General features: G+C 34.5%; 1 protein-coding gene and 9 non-coding genes across 10 annotated transcripts; 1 reads left to right on the forward strand and 9 right to left on the reverse strand.

Annotated features, from left to right (window-relative positions):
* Nucleotides 1–2,994: 2,994 nt before the first annotated feature.
* On the reverse strand, nt 2,995–3,113 carry LOC130502916 (5S ribosomal RNA). The gene has a single exon (XR_008940514.1). It is a non-coding gene; the product is annotated as a 5S ribosomal RNA (ribosomal RNA).
* A 368-nt stretch (nt 3,114–3,481) lies between these two features.
* On the reverse strand, nt 3,482–3,600 carry LOC130502921 (5S ribosomal RNA). The gene has a single exon (XR_008940519.1). It is a non-coding gene; the product is annotated as a 5S ribosomal RNA (ribosomal RNA).
* Nucleotides 3,601–3,971: 371 nt separating this feature from the next.
* LOC130502919 (5S ribosomal RNA) lies at nt 3,972–4,090 on the reverse strand. The gene has a single exon (XR_008940517.1). It is a non-coding gene; the product is annotated as a 5S ribosomal RNA (ribosomal RNA).
* A 373-nt stretch (nt 4,091–4,463) lies between these two features.
* On the reverse strand, nt 4,464–4,583 carry LOC130502918 (5S ribosomal RNA). Its single transcript, XR_008940516.1, has one exon. It is a non-coding gene; the product is annotated as a 5S ribosomal RNA (ribosomal RNA).
* A 373-nt stretch (nt 4,584–4,956) lies between these two features.
* LOC130502922 (5S ribosomal RNA) lies at nt 4,957–5,075 on the reverse strand. The gene has a single exon (XR_008940520.1). It is a non-coding gene; the product is annotated as a 5S ribosomal RNA (ribosomal RNA).
* Nucleotides 5,076–5,391: 316 nt separating this feature from the next.
* LOC130502917 (5S ribosomal RNA) lies at nt 5,392–5,509 on the reverse strand. Its single transcript, XR_008940515.1, has one exon. It is a non-coding gene; the product is annotated as a 5S ribosomal RNA (ribosomal RNA).
* Nucleotides 5,510–5,882: 373 nt separating this feature from the next.
* On the reverse strand, nt 5,883–6,001 carry LOC130502923 (5S ribosomal RNA). Its single transcript, XR_008940521.1, has one exon. It is a non-coding gene; the product is annotated as a 5S ribosomal RNA (ribosomal RNA).
* A 316-nt stretch (nt 6,002–6,317) lies between these two features.
* On the reverse strand, nt 6,318–6,436 carry LOC130502920 (5S ribosomal RNA). The gene has a single exon (XR_008940518.1). It is a non-coding gene; the product is annotated as a 5S ribosomal RNA (ribosomal RNA).
* Nucleotides 6,437–6,809: 373 nt separating this feature from the next.
* Nucleotides 6,810–6,928, reverse strand: LOC130502915 (5S ribosomal RNA). Its single transcript, XR_008940513.1, has one exon. It is a non-coding gene; the product is annotated as a 5S ribosomal RNA (ribosomal RNA).
* A 1,654-nt stretch (nt 6,929–8,582) lies between these two features.
* LOC108834411 (ubiquitin-60S ribosomal protein L40) lies at nt 8,583–9,728 on the forward strand. The gene is made up of 4 exons (XM_018607744.2): nt 8,583–8,813; nt 8,895–8,997; nt 9,434–9,500; nt 9,590–9,728. Exons 1-4 carry the CDS (start codon nt 8,624–8,626, stop codon nt 9,614–9,616), a joined length of 387 nt encoding a protein of 128 aa, XP_018463246.1. The 5' UTR covers nt 8,583–8,623; the 3' UTR covers nt 9,617–9,728.
* The last annotated feature ends 10,951 nt before the right edge of the window (nt 9,729–20,679 follow it).

Below are 20,679 nucleotides of genomic sequence, written 5' to 3' on the forward strand. Positions count from 1 at the left end.
TTGGTTCGTGTCCATGAACAAAAAAGAACGGTGCTCGATTTTGGTTCTATCATACTCTCCCTCTTCAAAAAGATTTGTCCTCAAATCTGGAACATTAAAAGGAAAAGGGGTATAAGAACAAGAATCATAATCAATACATTGCTCACCTTGGGTTTGGTCCGGCTCTTGAATGGAAGAAGATTCTTCTTGGTTTGTTTGATGACCATGGTTTTGCTCTCCATCTGACCCTTCATTCGGTTCATGTGGGTACTCAGCGAAAATTGGCAATGGATCTGAAAGTCCTTCTTTTTCTTGCTCGGTTTCAACTTCCTTTTCTGGCTCGGTTTCAACGTTCTTCAAGGTCACCAACGGTTTCTGTTTTTGGCACTTGTTAGCATAATGGCCGACCTTATGGCATTTGAAACACCTGGTAGAAAGAGCCTTGCTTGTGGGTTTCACAGTTTTGCTTTTATCAGAAGACAACACATTAGTTTTCAAATCTGAATTTGAAAGAGAAGAAAGATTACTTTGCTGTTTTGGTGCAGGAGAAGCGTTGGGGTTTCCCTTCTTTTTGAGTTGCCGGATAGCATGAATTGCCTTATGCAACATCTTCTCCAAGCTGGCATAAGTCTGAAGCTCTTTCTGATCAAGCATATCACGGCTGCTTCTCTTGGTTTTGGTGAAGGGACGATCACCACTTCTGACCCACTTCTCATCATCGGACTTGTTTTGTCTCTTCCTTTGTTTCTGCACAAAATCAAATCCATTAGAAGCAAACTGTTTCTTTTCAAAAATCAATTGCTCCTTTTCAAAAACAGTTTTAAAAGGAAAGTAGACGTCTTGTTGTGGTTTTGATTTCTTGAGAAGTCCAAACATCCTGAAACACTTAACAAATGTTAGCACATAAAAATCCTCACACTCTCAAAGTGTTTAGCTCACGATTTTTAGGTGATCACTTAGAGTTCTTTTACTGGTTCAAAGGATGATAGGGAGTAAAAATTCAGCAATCAAAACCCAAAACAAACTTTGTGGGAAAAGAAAAGAGAAAGAAAGAGATTTTTTTGTGTGGATCCGCCTTAACTGTCCTAAGGTTGGGTTTCTCTTCAGCCAGCAGGATTTCTCTTCCACCACTCCCTCCGGATTTCTCTTCGGAAGTGATTCAAGCCAAAAACTTTTTACTTTTTTTTTTACTTTTTTTTTCTTTTCTTTTTTTTTTCTTTTTTTTTTAATAAGGCGATCACAAGGGAGTAAAGGAACAGCCCGGATCCAATAAGAAATAAGAAAAGAAAATGATGAAGAGATGAGAAGATGAAAAGAAGAATGAAAACAAACCAGCCAAAGTGGCTCTGATACCAAATGATACGCCCAAAATCGGGAAGGATGGCTTTGGCCGGATGTTGGATATGAACCGAGAAGGCAAGGCACTTCTGGAACTAAGATGGATTGAACGGATCGTCAAGAGGTGCGGAATGACTCTTGATATACCCACGATCTAAGGCTAACCACCAAAGAAACGATGAAGGTGTGTTGGCTAACCACCAAATAACACACAAAGATGATTGGCTGACCACCAAATCAACAAGCCGGTTCAAACCGATGAACTAGCTAAAGAACTCTCTCTCACTCAGAGAAGAAGAACAAACATAAACAACCAAATTGAACTGATTTTTATTCATCAAAAGGACTACATATTTATAGTAGATGTAGTCAAAGAAAGAAATAAATAAAGTGCTGAAAAAGATGTCTAGAAAATACAACATTTGACTAGATAATTATTAGAGAGTCAAAGTTGTAGAAATTGATGCAGTCTTGGTCAATGTTGCGGAAAATGATGAAGACTGGTCAAGATTGCGGATTCTGATGTAGACTGGTCAAGATTCGTCCAAGCGTCCAGGTTCATCCATGATGATCGGGTCCTTCGCGTAAGGAGAAGGACGCACGTGGGCTGGTCGAGCTGGTTGGCCGGTGATCTTCATGAACTGATGGTGAATCCTCGGTTTGGTCGAGCTGGTTGACAAGATCGCCACTTTGGTTCGTGTCCATGAACAAAAAAGAACGGTGGTCGATTTTGGTTCTATCAGTTCGGATACCCATTCGGGTTCGGATCGGGTATTTCGGATTTTCGGGTATTTCGGTATAAAAGTATAATACCCATTCGGGTATTTCTGAACTTCAGGTCGGGTTCGGGTATTTTTAGTTCGGGTTCGGTCATTTTGGGTCGGGTTCGGATATTTAAATTTTGAAAGAAAAAAATTAAAATTTTCATTTTTAAGGTTCTTGTATTTAAAAATTTAGTTTTCGATTAACTGAATTTTTAATTTTTTTAATAGATTGAATTATTAATAGATTTGGAGGTAAATTTCAAAAATAAGTAGACATTCATTTGGCTATTATTTTAATAATTTGGATGTAACTTTTGTTAATACATGAAAAAAGTTTGATATTCATTTTAAGTGAATATCAAATTATTTTTCTCTGTAATTATAAGTATATTATATAATCTTAAAGTATGTGTGACATCAATATAAATATTTTAAATAAAATGAAAGATGAAAACTAGAAATATAAGGGTAAGTATATATATGTTCGGTTATCTTCGGATATTCATTCGGGTTCGGGTATTACCCGTTCGGGTTCGGATATCCAATCTCTCCTAAATCAATACCCGTTCGGGTATTTTGTTATTTCGGTTCGGATTTCGGTTCGGGTTTTTCGGATCGGGTTCGGGTGCGGCTTCGGATATCGGGTAAAGTGCCCACCCCTGATGTATTAAACTGCAAAAGCACCCGGAAACAGCGAATCGCATCTCGGTCGCAGTCTGTAACATTCGGCAGCCTGTTTGAGGCTCTAAACGGCTGAATTTGGGCTCGGAAAATCGTCGTGCCTATTAATTGACCTAGATGGTTTTGGGGGCTTTCCGAAATGGTGCTGTGGGCGGCATAGTTCCTCACTGTTAAAAAGTTATGGGGTTTTAAATACGAGACGCGTTTCAAATTGAAGAAAAAAAAATAAAAAGGGGTGCAACACGAGGACTTCCCGGGAGGTCACCCATCCTAGTACTACTCTCGCCCAGGCATGCTTAACTGCCGAGTTCTGATGGGATCCGGTGCATTAGTGCTGGTATGATCGCACCCGTTAGTACATATCGCGATTCATATATCCTTGTCGTCGGAGAGCCCGAGTAGATTTGCGTGGAGCCCACCTGAATTTTTTTTTAAAAAAAAAATTTCCATGCATCAAAATGTATGGAAAATTGATGTAGTAAACTGCAAAAGAACCCGGAAACAGAAATCGCATCTTGTTCGGCAGTCCGTAACATTCGCAGCCTGTTTGAGGCTCTAAACGGCTGAACTTGGGCTCGGAAAATCGTCGTGCCTATTAATTGACCTAGATGGTTTGGAGGCTTTCCGAAATGGTGCTGTGGGCGGCATAGTTCCTCACGGTTAAAAGTTACGGGGTTTTAAAGACGAGACGCGTTTCATATTGAAGAAAAAAATAAAAAGGGGTGCAACACGAGGACTTCCCGGGAGGTCACCCATCCTAGTACTACTCTCGTCCAAGCACGCTTAACTGCGGAGTTCTGATGGGATCCGGAGCATTAGTGCTGGTATGATCGCACCCGTTAGTACATGACTCGCGATTCCACTATCCTTTTCGTCGGAGAGCCCGAGTAGATTTGCGTAGAACCCACCTGAATTTTTTTTTTAAAAAATTTCCAGCATCAAAATGTATGGAAATTGATGTATAAACTGCAAAAGCACCCGGAAATAGCGAATCGCATCTCGTTCGCAGCCCGTAACATTCGACAGCATGTTTGAAGCTCTAAACGACTAAACCGAATTTGGGCTCGAAAAATCGTCGTGCCTATACACTGACCTAGATGGTTTTGGGGGCTTTCTAAAATGGTGCTGTGGGCGGCGTAGTTCCTCACGGTTAAAAAGTTACGGGGTTTTAAAACGAGACGCGTTTCATATTGAAGAAAAAAATAAAAAGGGGTGCAACACGAGGACTTTCCGGGAGGTCACCCATCCTAGTACTACTCTCACCCAAGCACGCTTAACTGCCGAGTTCTGATGGGATCCAGTGCATCAGTGCTGGTATGATCGCACCCGTTAGTACATGACTCGCGATTCCATATATCCTTTTCGTCGGAGAGCCCGAGTAGATTTGCGTGGATCCCACCTGAATATTTTTTTTTTAAAAAAAATTTCATGCATCAAAATGTATGGAAATTGATGTAGTAAACTGCAAAAGCACCCGGAAACAGCGAATCGCATCTCGTTCGCAGCCCGTAACATTCGGCAGCCTGTTTGAGGCTCTAAACGGCTGAATTTGGGCTCGGAAAATCGTCGTGCCTATTAATTGACCTAGATGGTTTTGGGGGCTTTCCAAAATAGTGTTGTGGGCGGCGTAGTTCCTCACGGTTAAAAAGTTATGGGGTTTTAAATACGAGACGCGTTTCAAATTGAAGAAACAAAATAAAAAGGGTGCAACACGAGGACTTCCCGGGAGGTCACCCATCCTAGTACTTACTCTCGCCCAAGCATGCTTAACTGCGGAATTCTGATGGGATCCGGTGCATTAGTGCTAGTATGATCGCACCCGTTAGTACATGACTCGCGATTCCACATATCCTTTTCGTCGGAGAGCCCGAGTAGATTTGCGTGGAGCCCACCAGAATTTTTTTTAAAAAAAAAATTTCCATGCATCAAAAATGTATGGAAATTGATGTATTAAACTGCAAAAGAACCCGGAAACAGCGAATTGCATCTCGTTCGCAGTCCGTAACATTCGGCAGCCTGGTTGAGGCTCTAAACGGCTGAATTTGGGCTCGGAAAATCGTCGTGCCTACAATCTGACCTAGATGGTTTTAAGGGCTTTCTGAAATGGTGCTGTGGGCGGCATAGTTCCTCACGGTTAAAAAGTTTGTGGGTTTTAAAGACGAGACGCGTTTCAAATTGAAGAAAAAAATAAAAAGGGGTGCAACACGAGGACTTCCCGGGAGGTCACCCATCCTAGTACTACTCTCGCCCAAGCATGCTTAGCTGCGGAGATCTGATGGGATCCGGTGCATTAGTGCTGGTATGATCGCACCTGTAAGTACATGACTCGCGAGCCCACCTGAATTTTTTTTTTTAAAATTTATATGCATCAAAATGTATCGAAATTGATGTAGTAAAACTGCAAAGCACCCGGGAACAGCGAATCACATCTCGTTCGCAGCCCGTAACATTTGGCAGCCTGTTTGAGGCTCTAAACGGCTGAATTTGGGCTCGAAAAAACGTCGTGCCTTTACACTGACCTAGATGGTTTTGGGGGCTTTCCGAAATGGTGTTGTGGGCGGCGTAGTTCCTCACGGTTAAAAAGTTATGGGGTTTTAAAGACGAGACGCGTTTCATATTGAAAAAAAAGGGGGTGCCACACGAGAACTTCCCGGGAGGTCACCCATCCTAGTATACTCTCGCCCAAGCACGCTTAACTGCGGAGTTCTGATGGGATCCGGAGCATTAGTGCTGGTATGATCGCACCCGTTAGTACATGACTCGCGATTCCACATATCCTTTTCGTCGGAGAGCCCGAGTAGATTTGCGTGGAGCCCACCTGAATTTTTTCTTTTTAAAAATTTCCATGCATCAAAATGTATGGAAATTGATGTAGTAAACTGCAAAAGAACCCGGAAACAGCGAATTGCATCTCGTTCGCAGTCCGTAACATTCGGCAGCCTGGTTGAGGCTCTAAACGGCTGAATTTGGGCTCGGAAAATCGTTGTGCCTATAATCTGACCTAGATGGTTTTACGGGCTTTCTGAAATGGTGCTGTGGGCGGCATAGTTCCTCACGGTTAAAAACTTTGTGGGTTTTAAAGACGAGACGCGTTTCAAATTGAAGAAAAAAAAAGAAAAAGGGGTGCAACACGAGGACTTCCCGGGAGGTCACCCATCCTAGTACTACTCTCGCCCAAGCATGCTTAGCTGCGGAGATCTGATGGGATCCGGTGCATTAGTGCTGGTATGATCGCACCTGTTAGTATATGACTCGCGAGCCCACCTGAATTTTTTTTTAAAAAAATTTCTATGCATCAAAATGTATGGAAATTGATGTAGTAAACTGCAAAGCACCCGGAAACAGCGAATCACATCTCGTTCGCAGCCCGTAACATTCGGCAGCCTGTTTGAGGCTCTAAACGGCTGAATTTGGGCTCGAAAAATCGTCGTGCCTTTACACTGACCTAGATGGTTTTGGGGGCTTTCCGAAATGGTGTTGTGGGCGGCGTAGTTCCTCACGGTTAAAAAGTTATGGGGTTTAAAAGACGAGACGCGTTTCATATTGAAAAAAAAGGGGGTGCAACACGAGGACTTCCCGGGAGGTCACCCATCCTAGTACTACTCTCGCCCAAGCACGCTTGACTGCGGAGTTCTGATGGGATCCGGTGCATTAGTGCTGGTATGATCGCACCCGTTAGTACATGACTCGCAATTCCACTATCCTTTTCGTCGGAGAGCCCGAGTAGATTTGCGTAGAACCCACCTGAATTTTTTAAAAAAAAATTCCATGCATCAAAATGTATGGAAATTGATGTAGTAAACTGCAAAAGCACCCGGAAATAGCGAATCACATCTCGTTCGCAGCCCGTAACATTCGACAGCCTGTTTGAAGCTCTAAACGACTAAATCGAATTTGGGCTCGAAAAATCGTCGTGCCTATACACTGACCTAGATGGTTTTGGGGGCTTTCTAAAATGGTGCTGTGGGCGGCGTAGTTCCTCACGGTTAAAAAGTTACGGGGTTTTAAAGACGAGACGCGTTTCATATTGAAGAAAAAAAATAAAAAGGGGTGCAACACGAGGACTTCCCGGGAGGTCACCCATCCTAGTACTACTCTCGCCCAAGCACGCTTAACTGCGGAGTTCTGATGGGATCCGGTGCATTAGTGCTGGTATGATCGCACCCGTTAGTACATGACTCGCGATTCTACATATCCTTTTCGTCGGAGAGCCCGAGTAGATTTGCGTAGAGCCCACCTGAATTTTTTTTTTTAAAATTTCCATGCATCAAAATGTATGGAAATTGATGTAGTAAACTACAAAAGCACCCGGAAATAGCGAATCGTATCTCGTTCGCAGCCCGTAACATTCGGCAGCCTGTTTGAAGCTCTAAACGACTAAACTATGCTGCAATACTCTTTTTCCATTGTCATGATTTTCTATCCCATTAGAGTTTTCCATGATTAGGTTTTTAACGAGGTTATACATAATATGGATGATCAAGAGGGAACGTTGTAAAATGATCATCCACGTAGTGGACACTGGTCTCCTCCTCATCAAATGTCTTGCTACATCATCATCCATATGTCAATGTTGATGTTTTGTCTTTTTCCTAATACGCTGGCTGTAAATAGTCCTTCTCACGTTTGTTTTTAAATAACAAGCAATAATAAGATCAGTCATTTTCACCATCTCACATACTCTCTCTTCCTTTTGAAACCCCACACAGAAATTATATTTACATAATAAATTATTTAGTTTCTATCAAATATTAAACACGTTATCAGCACGATCCTCTACCAAAATTATACTGATCTTTCTAATACCAAACAACGTTAAGCAAGCAAGGTGATGTTTAAATTTTATTTTTTTCAATATATTTAATTTATTTTAAGTTTATTATTGTTCTAGAGTGAGAGACTAGGTTTTCCCGTTTATTTTCGGGATGATAGGTGTTACTTTCCCCGACTTATCATTATGGTAGGTTATGCCTTCACGATCAGAGTAATACGTAGTAGGCTTTGCCTCCGTGAATAAAAAGAAAGATCAAAATGATAGGCTATGTCTCCTTAGACCTTGAAATAAAAAAATATCAACATGGTAAACTATGTCTCCTCCAATCTTGAAAAATAAATAAAAGTAAACATGGTAGATTATGTCTCCTTCGACTTTGAAAAAATGATAGTAATCTATGACTCCTCGGATCTTGTGGTAGGTTAAGTCTCCAATTTTATTTATGTTATTTAGAATAACACAAAAAAACTACTATCACCTTTCGTGTTTTTCGGAAAAAAATAATTTAATGCAAAACAAGAACCAAGAATTGTAAAACTGTTGTAAAATGATCATCCACTTAATGGACCCTGATCACCACCTCATCAAATATCTTGCTGCAGCATTATACAGATGTCAATGTTGATGTTTTGTTTTTTTTTCTTAATACTCTGGCTATAAATATAGCCATTCTCACGTTTGTTTTTAGATAGCAAGCAATAACAAAATCGATCACTTTCACCATGTCACATACTCTTTCTCTCTTTAGAGACTTCACACAGAAAATATATTTATATAATAAATTATTTAGTTTCAAATATTCAACGAAAACCAAAATATAAAAAATTAAAAACTAAAATCGAAAACCTAAAAAGTGAAAACCAAAATCTAAATAAAACCATGACACTTGGGCCCTAATTTTCTTAATGCTTTCAATCATTTCCTTTCAAAATTTCTGAATTGGACTTAAATTTTGTTAACAGGCCTTTGCCACACAAAATAGGCCAGCCTAAATCAACAATAAAACCCTAGAGAGTGGATTGTGATATAAAAACGGACGCAGCTTTCACTCTTATGTTTTACCGATTAGAAGACGAACCTCAAAAAGATGCAGATCTTCGTGAAAACCCTAACCGGCAAGACCATCACTCTCGAGGTCGAGTCCTCCGACACCATCGACAATGTCAAAGCCAAGATCCAAGACAAAGAAGGTATCCCTCCGGATCAGCAGCGTCTGATCTTCGCCGGTAAACAGCTCGAAGATGGCCGCACTTTGGCTGACTACAACATCCAGAAAGGTATAGCTTAGATTGATCCATTCACTTTCTTGTCCGAATATAAACACAAACTCAGTTCGAAATGTTATGGTCTGTTTTCAGAATCGACGCTTCATCTTGTGTTGAGGCTTAGGGGAGGTATCATTGAGCCTTCTTTGATGGCGTTGGCTCGTAAGTACAACCAAGATAAGATGATTTGCCGCAAGTAAGCTTCTTCTCACTTCCATGTTATTTTTTAGATTTAGTTTGCTCTGATAAGTTTAGGGAATTAACTTAGCTTCTCAAGCAAGTTACCATGCTTCCGAGGTTATAAATGATCCCGATATTAATATTCCATTCTCCAAACTTTGTCAGCTGATCAAATTTCTCATCTTTCCAGTTGATTTTCTTGAATGGTACATTTTATTAAAATGATAAGGTTAGATAGTATGTTCATTGCAGTGTGTTGAGAACTCCTGTGTTGAATTGTCTAGCTTGTGAATCCTTATTTTCTAATGCATTTTTCCGTGTGTGTTTTCATATAATAGGCAAATTTCGTTTTTCATATGAGTTGTGTTGGTTGCTATATCAGTCTGATTTGATGTCTTGGTTACAAAGTTTTTGAAGAGATTGTTACTAATGATACATCGCACATGTATTAGATGCTATGCTCGTCTTCATCCAAGAGCTGTGAACTGCAGGAAGAAGAAGTGTGGCCATAGCAACCAGGTTTGGGTTTTGTGATTTTTTTTCTATGCATTTATTCTTTTTATCTGTTCAACGCCTGACTAACATTTGATTGTTATCATATTTTGCAGTTGAGGCCTAAGAAGAAGATCAAGTAGACTCGTTTCAAGAATCTATCTTGTTTGCCTCTTTTTAATTATCTTTCCCTTGACTACGTCGTTTTTATGTTATGTGAACAGATTATATCAGTAAAATGATTGGTTTTCAATATTGGTTTCCTTTATTCCTTTATCTATATGTTTGTTTTTGATTTTTATTTTATGTACTCTAGACGTTTAGATGATTGTCTTCTTCCGAAATATGGTTGCAGTAATTTACAAGTGTAAAATCATTAATTAGAAGAGGGAAATTGCAGGCAAGTAAAAAGTTTTTTGAGGATCTATGGTTGTGTGCCATGGGTTGTGTGTTTATTGATGAAGAGGGTAAAGAGCTTCTAGAATGTTGAGGTGGTTCTTATCCACATGTGTATATTTCTTTAGAGTTTTTTACATGGTAGGGCAGTTTCCAACTTTTAATTACAAGATAAGTCAGTTTCTGCTACTAGGACAGTTTTTTCCAACTTAAACTTTGTGGAACGTGACTAGTCTTGTTCTTTTTTTGAATCTGGTTTGTTTTTTTTTTTATTTTTTGTCCAAAACAAGTTGGACTTTCTAGGAGTTTTCAATTAGTAGGACCCATCATCTTTTTTTATTACTTTTTTCTTCTTCCATCGTTCTTTCTTTTAACCTAGAAATTAATTCTAAACTTTTAATTATCTTTCAATCTTCTCAGAAAAAAGATACAAAGATCTGAAAAGCAAAATACTCAAATCTATTACTATCAAAATCCTAAATTTGCCATAATTTTCTGGGTTAATTCCCGCGTACTTCCGTTTCAATCAAATTCTGCCATGAATTTCAACTATCGTCAACCTCCACACGACCACAGAACTAGCGTCACGGCAGACTCTTTAAAATCTTTTCCGACGACATGGCCCCAGATATCGCCGTCGCAGCTCCGTCAGAACTAGCTCGAGAGCATTAATGGCTATTTTTAGGTTTTTGGTCGTTTAGTCCTTTATGATTCACATAATTGCTTTTTTACCCCAATTTTTTTAATTGTGCAGATTTCTACTCGAATTAACTCCCAAAATTCTTGATTATTCATTTCAACCATTCTTTATAATTACAGAATAGTCATTTATCTTTTGCTTGCTTTCATTTAGTCTAATATTGTCAAAATAAACAATTATGTTTTGTGTTTTGTTTATGTATGTTATTCATGTACACGAGTACATAATGTCAATGTACATGTGTACATGTGAAATAGAGATTTTTATCTTTGTAAGTGTAAGGATGAGTAAGTGTTGTTTACGTGAATGAAAACCTTTTTGAGTGAAACTTAGTTTAGATTTTGATACCATATGCATTGATATTATATTTCTTGTTTTCTCTATATAAAATGTGTGTACATGTGTACAATCGTGGTCGTGTACACTATACCACATACACAAATGTTTTATTATCCACATGTACAATTATTCACATGTATTTCACTGTCCACATGTACACTGGTTCTTTTGTACATTGCATAAGTTATGATATATGATGATTCTAGTAATTTTGAGTATCTTTTAATTGTTCATTTTGATCATATTAGATTTTGTAACAGTGGAACATCAAAGAGAACACCACCAATTTGAAAGAGAAATTAGAGAGCTCCATTAGCCATAACTGTCGTGAAGGAGAAGTCCGAGAGTTCCGTTAGCCATGACAGATGTGAAATCCGAGAGTTCTGTTAGCCATGATAGAACATCAAAGAGAGCACCACATACAACGTGTACACAAAATAACATCGCATAGTGTACACAAATGTCGTTTGTTATTGTTTCTCAAAAACAAAATTTGGTTTTACATGTGGATATCTATGCATCAGTATATGCGTGGACAATATTATACAAGTAAATCATTGTACATGATAGTAAAATTTGTGTGTACACATGGACATCATACGATTGTACACATTCTGAAACTTGCAAATTTATCAAATTAGTTTGTACACATGGACAATATACATGTTTACAAAAATAAATAGAAGATGTGTACATGTGTGCACATATAACGCATGTGTGCAAGGGTGAGAGTTTTGTTTGTAAGTGATACTTTTTGTATTGAGAATTGATTTTGATTTGTGTACATATAATGGAAAGTGATAATAGTAGAGGTGCACAATATAAATGGTGTACACAAATAAGTGTGTACTATGTTGCATGTTTATCCATGTGTAAAATGTGTCAAATTACATTTGGGTTTGTACACATGGAATTGAAAACATTCTAGAAAGTTTGTAAACTCATTTTTGTAATTATGAAAAGTATGATCTTAACAATTAAAAAAGTGTGAAATCAATTTGAAAGGATATATTTGCAAATTTAGAAACGTATGGGTCAGAAATGAAAATATACAAATGTCTAGGGACAAGATGTGCAAAAAATCAAAATTTGTCATTGTTGCTCATCGAGCTTTTGCAACGAAGGCGGTGAGATGGAAGAGATGAAAGCGGCGAGACAGAGGCGATGACGACGAAGATGACGACAAAAAAAGTAACGATGAAAACAATGGCGAAAAGGAGGCGACGAAAAAGCGATGAGAAGGATGCTTCACATATACATTACAATTACACAACCATCAGAGATAGCTTCACATATCTTAAAACATAGATTGAATAATAAAGATACTGATTAAATACATGTTTTCTTTTAAAAAAAATCTGAAGAAACAACATCTATTCTACAAAGAAAAATTAAGAACTCAGGAAGAAAAATAGGAAAGATGAAGAAGAAAGAGAAATATGGGACCCACTTTATTTTGCTTGCTAGAAAGAACGTGATTCAATTTTTTAGAAATCAGATATAATTATTTAATTAGAATATATATCATTTAGTTACAGCTTGTTTAGTTTGTTTATAACTAAAAAGTGGTTTGGTGAAGAAAAAGTGTCTTAGTAGCACAAACTGCTCTGTAGTGTAATAAAAAAAGTATTACACTGAGAGACAGTTTTGAGTTTATTATTTCACTCTAAGACAGTTTCAGCTACTAACACACTTTTTGTCCCATCTCAACACCTTCTCTCTTCTTTCCAACGTATGAAAACCCATCACTACCCTTTTTATTATTTTTAATTGAAACCTAACAAAATATAAAAATCAAATTATGTGGCCATAATTCAATTTCTTTTTCTCTTCTCTTTCTTTTTCTCTTTAATTTTTTTCTTGTCTAAAACAAATCATGCTGAGAAAAAATAAATATTAAGACAAATATGAAAATACATGACGTTGTAGTTCCAGTTTTGCAATCTTTAATCAGTCTCATATAGAACCAATAAAAGAAGAAGATGAGGACAAAGATGATGACAGTGTTGATGATGAAGACGGTGACGGCAGTGAGAACAAAGATGACAACGGCAAAGATGACGAAGGTGAAGGTGATGTATGATTTTGAGATCATAAGTTTGTATGGAATCATCGGCATCATCGTTTGGAATGCCCGACTCATATTCCACCTTGGATTTAACCATCATTCCGGTGATGGATAGATAACTCCGATGAACTTGTTTTGTGTCTCGATAACGATTTCGGAAGTGGTGATGATGTCTCATTCCAGTGGAGTTTTGCATCTAGATTTGAAGCCAAATACTTTTTTTACGAATAACAAGAAGGAGAACTCAGTGTTAAAAGCCATCAATATCAGTTTCTCTATGTTTCCAAATACTATTTCTCCATAAAGATTACATCTTTGCAATATTAATGTTCATCATATAAAATTTCTACTTATGTGAAGTTTTTTCCTTTATTGTAAGAAATAGTTCAACATAGATTGTAGGGAGTTCATATTAGATAGGATTGTGTCGAACCAATACAGTTTTTTATTTGTGTACATTTAAATATGTGTACATATGAACTTTGTGAAATTGTGTACATGTGACAAAAGGTCATAATGGTGTACATGAAAGAAGTGTACACATGGATACTATTTTTTTGTCCACTATTTTAAAAGATGCACATGTATCTACCATTATCTAACTACCTTATTAGTCTTGCATTAGGAAAAATTGAAACAAAAAAGTGTACATGTAGTCTCATCAAACGATGTACATGAAAAAAACGTACACATGGATTGTGTACATGTGACAAAAAGTCATGATGAGAATCAACTCTATACTTCTTCTGAAAGTGGCAAGACTGCAATTAGTTATGAATCAAAGATCTGTACACGTGAAAGAAGAGTATATAACCGAGTCACTGGAGAAGTCACTAGAAGAAGTAAATGCTAAACTTTGGGTGTCGAGATATGAGTTAGAGAAGAAGATGTATTAGGATAGAAGAAAGACAATGTTAATGATCATGTGTTTATCGAGTTACATGTGAATAGTTTTTTATAGTGTACACATGGATGATCTTAATGGTGTACATGAAAGAAGTGTACACATGGTTACTATTTTTTTTGTCCACTATGTTAAAAGATGCACATGCATCTAACATTATCGAACGATGTACATGAAAACAATAAAAACAATGTCCACATGGATACTATGTTTTGTACATGTAGTCTCATCAAGACGATGTACATGAAAACAATGTACACATGGATACTATTTTTTGTTGTACACATGCGTGTACATGAACGCTAAAAACAAAGATCATCCTCCTTTGTTGGATCTATCCACGCTTATTTTGGTCACTATCTTGTGAACATTCCAGTGTAAGCATTTTTAACATGGATTGCACCTACAGCTGATGCCTCCATAAATTGAGCATCTCTCTTTCAATAAAAACTCTACTTTCTTCTATTTTTATTGCTACTAAGTGTCATGAATCTTACTATGTTTAAGTCTGTCCGTCTCTTGTTTGTCCCTTACGTTCCCTTAGCCATCTTCGCTTCATTCTCAAATGTTGAGTGCCTGGATATAAGAGCTCAGTTGAAATGGTACAAATGCAGCGGAGAAGATGATATAGAAGATGCCAAATAAAGCACTATAATATTTTTTCTTTATAAGAGAGTGATGAATACTCAATTTTGTCAAGCCATTTCTGTAACTTATATGGATTATTTGCCGCCGTCGAAGCTATATCAATTTGTTTCACCACCGCATCTTCACCGAACTCTTCTGTTTGTTGGTTTAATTTAGAGATAAGATAAAAATAAAATATTTTTTTTGTTTGTGGTTCAGATTAAAAACAATTAAATAAAACAATGTATTTTCACTTTCTAAATAAACCAATACTAGACCCACGTGACTAGAAAAAAAAGGAAGAGAGAAGTATCGAAAGGTTTGGTGTTTATTTGGGGATATTAGTGTCTTTAACCACCAACAAACTATCCAAGTATAACAAACTGTCTTGTTCTGTAATAAAAACTCAAAAACTGCCCTGCAGTATAAAAAACTCTGTAATAAAAACTCGAGAACTGCCTTAGGATGTAATTATTTCATTTCTTTATGCATAATAAATGGTCAATTAGGGGAATGGGCAACTTTTAAGTTTGAATTAGGAAAATAGGTCACCTCAAGTTTATATTAGGCAATTGGGCAACCTAGTAGAGAGAGAATAAATTTATGACATTTTTAACATTTTTGCCTATTAAACTTGGCAAGCTGGAAAAGTAATTTCGTGGGACCCAAAATCCACTTTGCCTATAAAAAATAATTTTTTTCCCACTAACTTTTAACAACTAACTTTTGTGGACCCCATAAACATTCTTTATTCATTAAACTTTTGGATCATATTTAATATTTAAAAATCATATATGAGCAACTACTTTTAATATAATACATATTTTTTCATATATAAAGTCAACATAAATCTATACGAATTAATAAAAATCGATGTAAACTCTAAAATTTATGAAAGTTACCCAATAAATTATACATTTTGACTCATAAAAGAAACTTTCATATTTATGAAATCTACCCAAATAAATGATAATTCATAAAATTATGTAAATTTATGGATAATTATCATAAATCTGAGTAAATTTAATAAACTTGGAAACCTTCATAGATCCTTCATTTTTTGCCAAAATGGCAGGAAAACAAATTTGTCTACATTTAATTTTAATATAGTTGGGTAAATTTAATAAATTTGGAAACCTACGTGAATCTTACATTTTTTTTGGTCAAAATTGATCTCACACTTTTTGTTTTTGCCAAAAATAGAAACACTCACGAAATGCTACATTTTTTTCCCAAAAATAAAATGACAAATTGGGATCTGGCAGCAAAGTGCATTCGTTATAATTTTTATGTTAATAAAATGACAAAAATTGTTAATGAAATGACAAATTTGTTAATAAAATGAAAAACCCTACACCTTTCACGATGAACTGATCTAATAACTTTAATTTTCAAGGATCATATCTACTTGCTAGAACCAATATAATCCCATATTGAGTACAACCTGCAGATTTCCAATCATCCCAAGTTCTTGATTAGTCATAGGTAGAGCCGTGCTTATAATCTATTGAAAAAGATATCCGCTATAGTGCTATTTCACCCCCAAAAAATAGAGTTATCCTTAGGTTCACCCCTAGAGTGAACATTTAGGTTCACCCAACCAATAGGAATCAAGTATTTCATAATTAATATTTTTTAAAAAAGAAAAGAAAGTATTGTCAAGTTATATTATGTTTTTAAAATAAATAAAATAAAAACAAATAAAAATAATAGCCGTTACAAAAAATGAATTTTTGAAAACTATTTTTAATATCGTCAAAAAACACTAAACCCTAAACCCTAAACCCTTGGGTATACCCTAAACCCTTGGATAATTTTAAACTCTAAACCCTAAACCCTAAATTCTAAACCCTAAACCCTAAATCCTAAACCCTAAACCCTTGGGTATACCCTAAACCCTTGGATAATTTTAAACTCTAAACCCTAAACCCTAAATTCTAAACCCTAAACCCTTGGATAAATCATAAACACTTGGATAATCCTAAATTCTAAATCAAAAACACTAAACACTAAAACATTAAATCTTAAAAATACTATTATGGTTTAATGTTTTTAATTTAGGGTTTAGTATTTATCCAAGGGTTTAGGATTTAGAGTTTAGAGTTTAGTGTTTTGTTGACGAAATTAAAATCTTTTTAAAAATCTTTTTTTTCATATATTATTATTTTTATTTTTTAATATTTTTATTTTAAAAATGTAATATAACTCGACAATATTTTGTTTACTTTTTTAAAAGATATCAATTGTGAAATGAGTGATTTCTATTGGTTGGTGAACCTTAAGGTTTACTCTAGGGGTACACCAAGATTAAGTCCAAAAAATATAGGATAATTTGGTGCCTCCATGTCAAGTATCTAGTGATTTTTATGTCTTAAGAAGTTAAGACTCTCAACCTGAGTTTGACCAAATTCTCTCGCATAAACTTCTTATCTTAAATATTTAAAATCATCAACAAAACACTAAACATAAACTCCTAAACTCTAAACCATGAATCCTAAATCCGGAACCCTTGGGTAAATCCGGAACCATTGGGTAAATTCAGAATTCGAATAAATTATACATTTTGACCCATAAAAGAAACTTTCATATTTATGAAATTTACCCAAATAAATGATAAATATTATTCATAAAATTATATAAATTTATGGGTAATTTTCATAAATCTGGGTAAATTTAATAAACTTGGAAACCTACATGGATCTTTTATTTTTTGTCAAAATGGTAGGAAGAACAAATTTGTCTACATTTATCTTAAATATTAAAAATCATCAACAAAACACTAAACCTAAAATCCTAAACTCTAAACCTTGAATCCTAAATCCGGAACCCTTGGGTAAATCCAGAACCATTGGGTAAATCCAGAATACGAAACAATCTGGAACCCTTGGGTAAATCCGGAACCCTATGCCTAACGTTTAATACAATCTAATTCACTATAACTCAAGAAATAAGTATACGTATACATAAGATGTACGAATATCTAAGGTGTACGAATATATAAGGTGTACGTATACATAAGTATACATAAGGTGTACGAATACCTTAGGTGTACAAATACCTAAGGTGTACGAATACCTAAGGTATACAGAAGGTGTATGAATACATAAGGTGTACGAATATCAACATAACCCATCTAATACTTAAGATGTAAAAATACATAAGGTGTACATATACATAAGTATACATAAGGTGTACAAATACATAAAATATACGAATACCAACATAACCCATCGAATACTTAAGGTGTACGAATACACAAGTATATGTATACATAAGTATACATATATTTAAGGTATACGAATACATCGGTGTACGAATACATAACATCTATGAATACCTTTTGTTTATATCCCTTATTGCATTGGAGAGTTTAAATACATATTAAGTATAAAATTTAAATACATCTACGAATACAACGAGAGCACAGTGCTCTCCAAAACAATTATACGTTAATTATTTAGAACTCACATTTTACTCTATATAAAATTTAAATATTTTGCTAATAACCTATTGGTATTATAATTTAAAATTTTGTCAATCTCATTATAGATGATCTAATTAACTAAAAGGTGGTAAAAACAATGAAATAATTTATAACAACATTTCATTTGTAAAAGCTGATATACCAAAATATTTTCATTAAATTCAATAAAATAAATTAACATATTAGTTTAATTGTGTTTTCATATATGTGAAGCACATTCATTTAGACAACATAATTTTCATATAAAATTTAAGATTGTTTAGAAATGAAATGTTGAAATAAATAAGTGAAATACATCTTATAATAAAAAAACTAAACAATTAAATATTTTTTATAATAAAAAGCTAAACAATTAAAAAACTAAACAATTAAAGATTAAACAATAAATAATTGACATTAAAGACATCTAAAATGAAATATAATGAAAGATTTCTTTAAAAAAAATACATCATATTTTTATTATGAAATATATAATACAGTTACAAAAAAATCAATAAAATCGAAATAAAATCTAGATAATTTTTCAATAGAAAAAGACATTTTCTATTAATTGTTTAGTTTTTCTCAATAAAATCACAGCCATGAAAACTAGAATTTTAGATGGATATAAGATGTTTTAATAGAAAATAGACATTATATTATCTTGTATTATTCAAAGATTTTTTAAAAACTAAATTATTAAAAGATAATGAAATATAATTTAAACAATTAAAAGATAATGAAATATTTTTTTAAAAACCAAACAATTAAGAGAATGTAATATGTAATACAGTTACAATAAATTTCAATAAAATCGAAATCTAACCTAGATAATTTTTCCATTAGATTACTTTTAAGAAATCAATTTTTAAATTTTAATAAACATTTTTAGTATTTATACTTTTAATAATTAATAAATGATATATAGTATTTTTGTATGATATTAAGCATTCATTTTAATCATTTTTAGTGTATAAATATTACATTTAGGTGTCATATGTATAAAGTTCATAAACAGGGGCTTGGAGTGTACATGAGCGTAATGGTTTCTTATTCTTCAGTTAAAGAAAAAATGATTTTTCTTCTTCAGTTAATTTAACTGTAAAGGTGGTGGTGTAGAAAAGAATGAGAGAGAAAAAGAAGATGAGAGGAAAAGAAGGAGAGGGAGATGATTTTCGTAGATGATGGTTGGTGGTGTGGAAAAGAAGGAGAGAGAAAAAGAAGGAAAGAGAAAAGAATGAGAGAGGTGGTGTGACAAATTAAAGAATGAGAGAGGTGATGTGATAAATTTTATTTTAGATATATTTTAATTGAAATGACAAAGATGTAAATAATAAATCTGACAAAGGTCCCAAAGGATATTTAGACATAAGTTTACATGGACAAATGCAAAAAGTTGCCCAATTGGCTAATTTAAACTTGAGGTCGCCCAATTCCCTAATTTCAAACTTGCGATTTGCCCAAATTGCCAATTTTTTCCATAATAAACGCACCACCAGAGGAAGCATGCTTTACTATTTAAGCAATGAGAAAGGAGAGTTAGGGTTATCTAGAGTTTAGATCAGTCAAGTGTTAAAGGGGGAGGTGAGAGTATATGTTTATTGTTATTCTTTGTCTCCGAGTGATTATAAACACAATTTTATTTCTAATATATTGATTATATCTAAACTAATAAAACAGAAGTATAAATAAGATTTAACCTGAAATTTTCTAGATAAATTTCTTAAATAATTATGAATGAGTGCCACTGAATTAACAATTATTAATGGGTTAACAATTACTAATTTCACACCGTATGTCAAATGTAACGCATTAATGGGTCTAACATAACTAAACCATTAGTTATCACCGAACTAATTTATTACTCCCTCTGTACCATTTTAAGTGATGTTTAAGCATTTTTATTTTGTTCCATTATAAGTGATGTTCTCACATTTCTAGATAAAATTTAATGTCAATTGAAACTTTCAACCAATTACAAAATACTACATGTTTTTCTTATTGGTTAGACTGATTTTATTTAATGCAATTTTATGTAACCAAGATAAATTGCATAGAAATTTGTATTTTCTTAATCTTTGTGTAGAAACCTTAAACACCACTTAAAATGGTACAGAGGGAGTAATTTTTTTTAATGCTGATTTATTATGATATACTAATCTATTAATTATGTTTCTCTTTTTCTTCTCAATCTACGTCTTTTTTTTGTCAACATTCTACACTAATTCTACTTTTATTTAAAGTCTAAAACAAACACTCTTCTTTAGCATTTTATCTAAACTAATACAATGTATATATACTCCTGACGATACATTTTGTCATGTGTTGCAAACGATGCCAATGTTTCATATTTTGTATGCATAACTTTAGTTGTATGCATAACTTTAGTTATACAAATAATACTTTGTACTCATAACTTCGGTCATCTCTTAATATACTAACACATTTAAATCATACAATCTAAAATTTTAAAACTGAAACTAGATTATGACACGGCTTTTGAAAAAGCAGATATTTATTCTTTTTTTTTTAAATTTAAATTTTATATTTGAATTGTTTTTTCTGTAATCAGATTTGTGTTAAATATTAAGAGAAATTGCCAAAAATACCATTTTCAAGATACCACTTTTCAAAAATACACTAATCAACTTTACCTTTAAAATTTAACTAAGCAAAATACTATTGTGCCCCTCGTTTAATTAACGAACA

The sequence above is a fragment of the Raphanus sativus genome, unplaced genomic scaffold (assembly GCF_000801105.2).
Source record: "Raphanus sativus cultivar WK10039 unplaced genomic scaffold, ASM80110v3 Scaffold0747, whole genome shotgun sequence".
NCBI classification, from domain to species: Eukaryota; Viridiplantae; Streptophyta; class Magnoliopsida; order Brassicales; family Brassicaceae; genus Raphanus; species Raphanus sativus.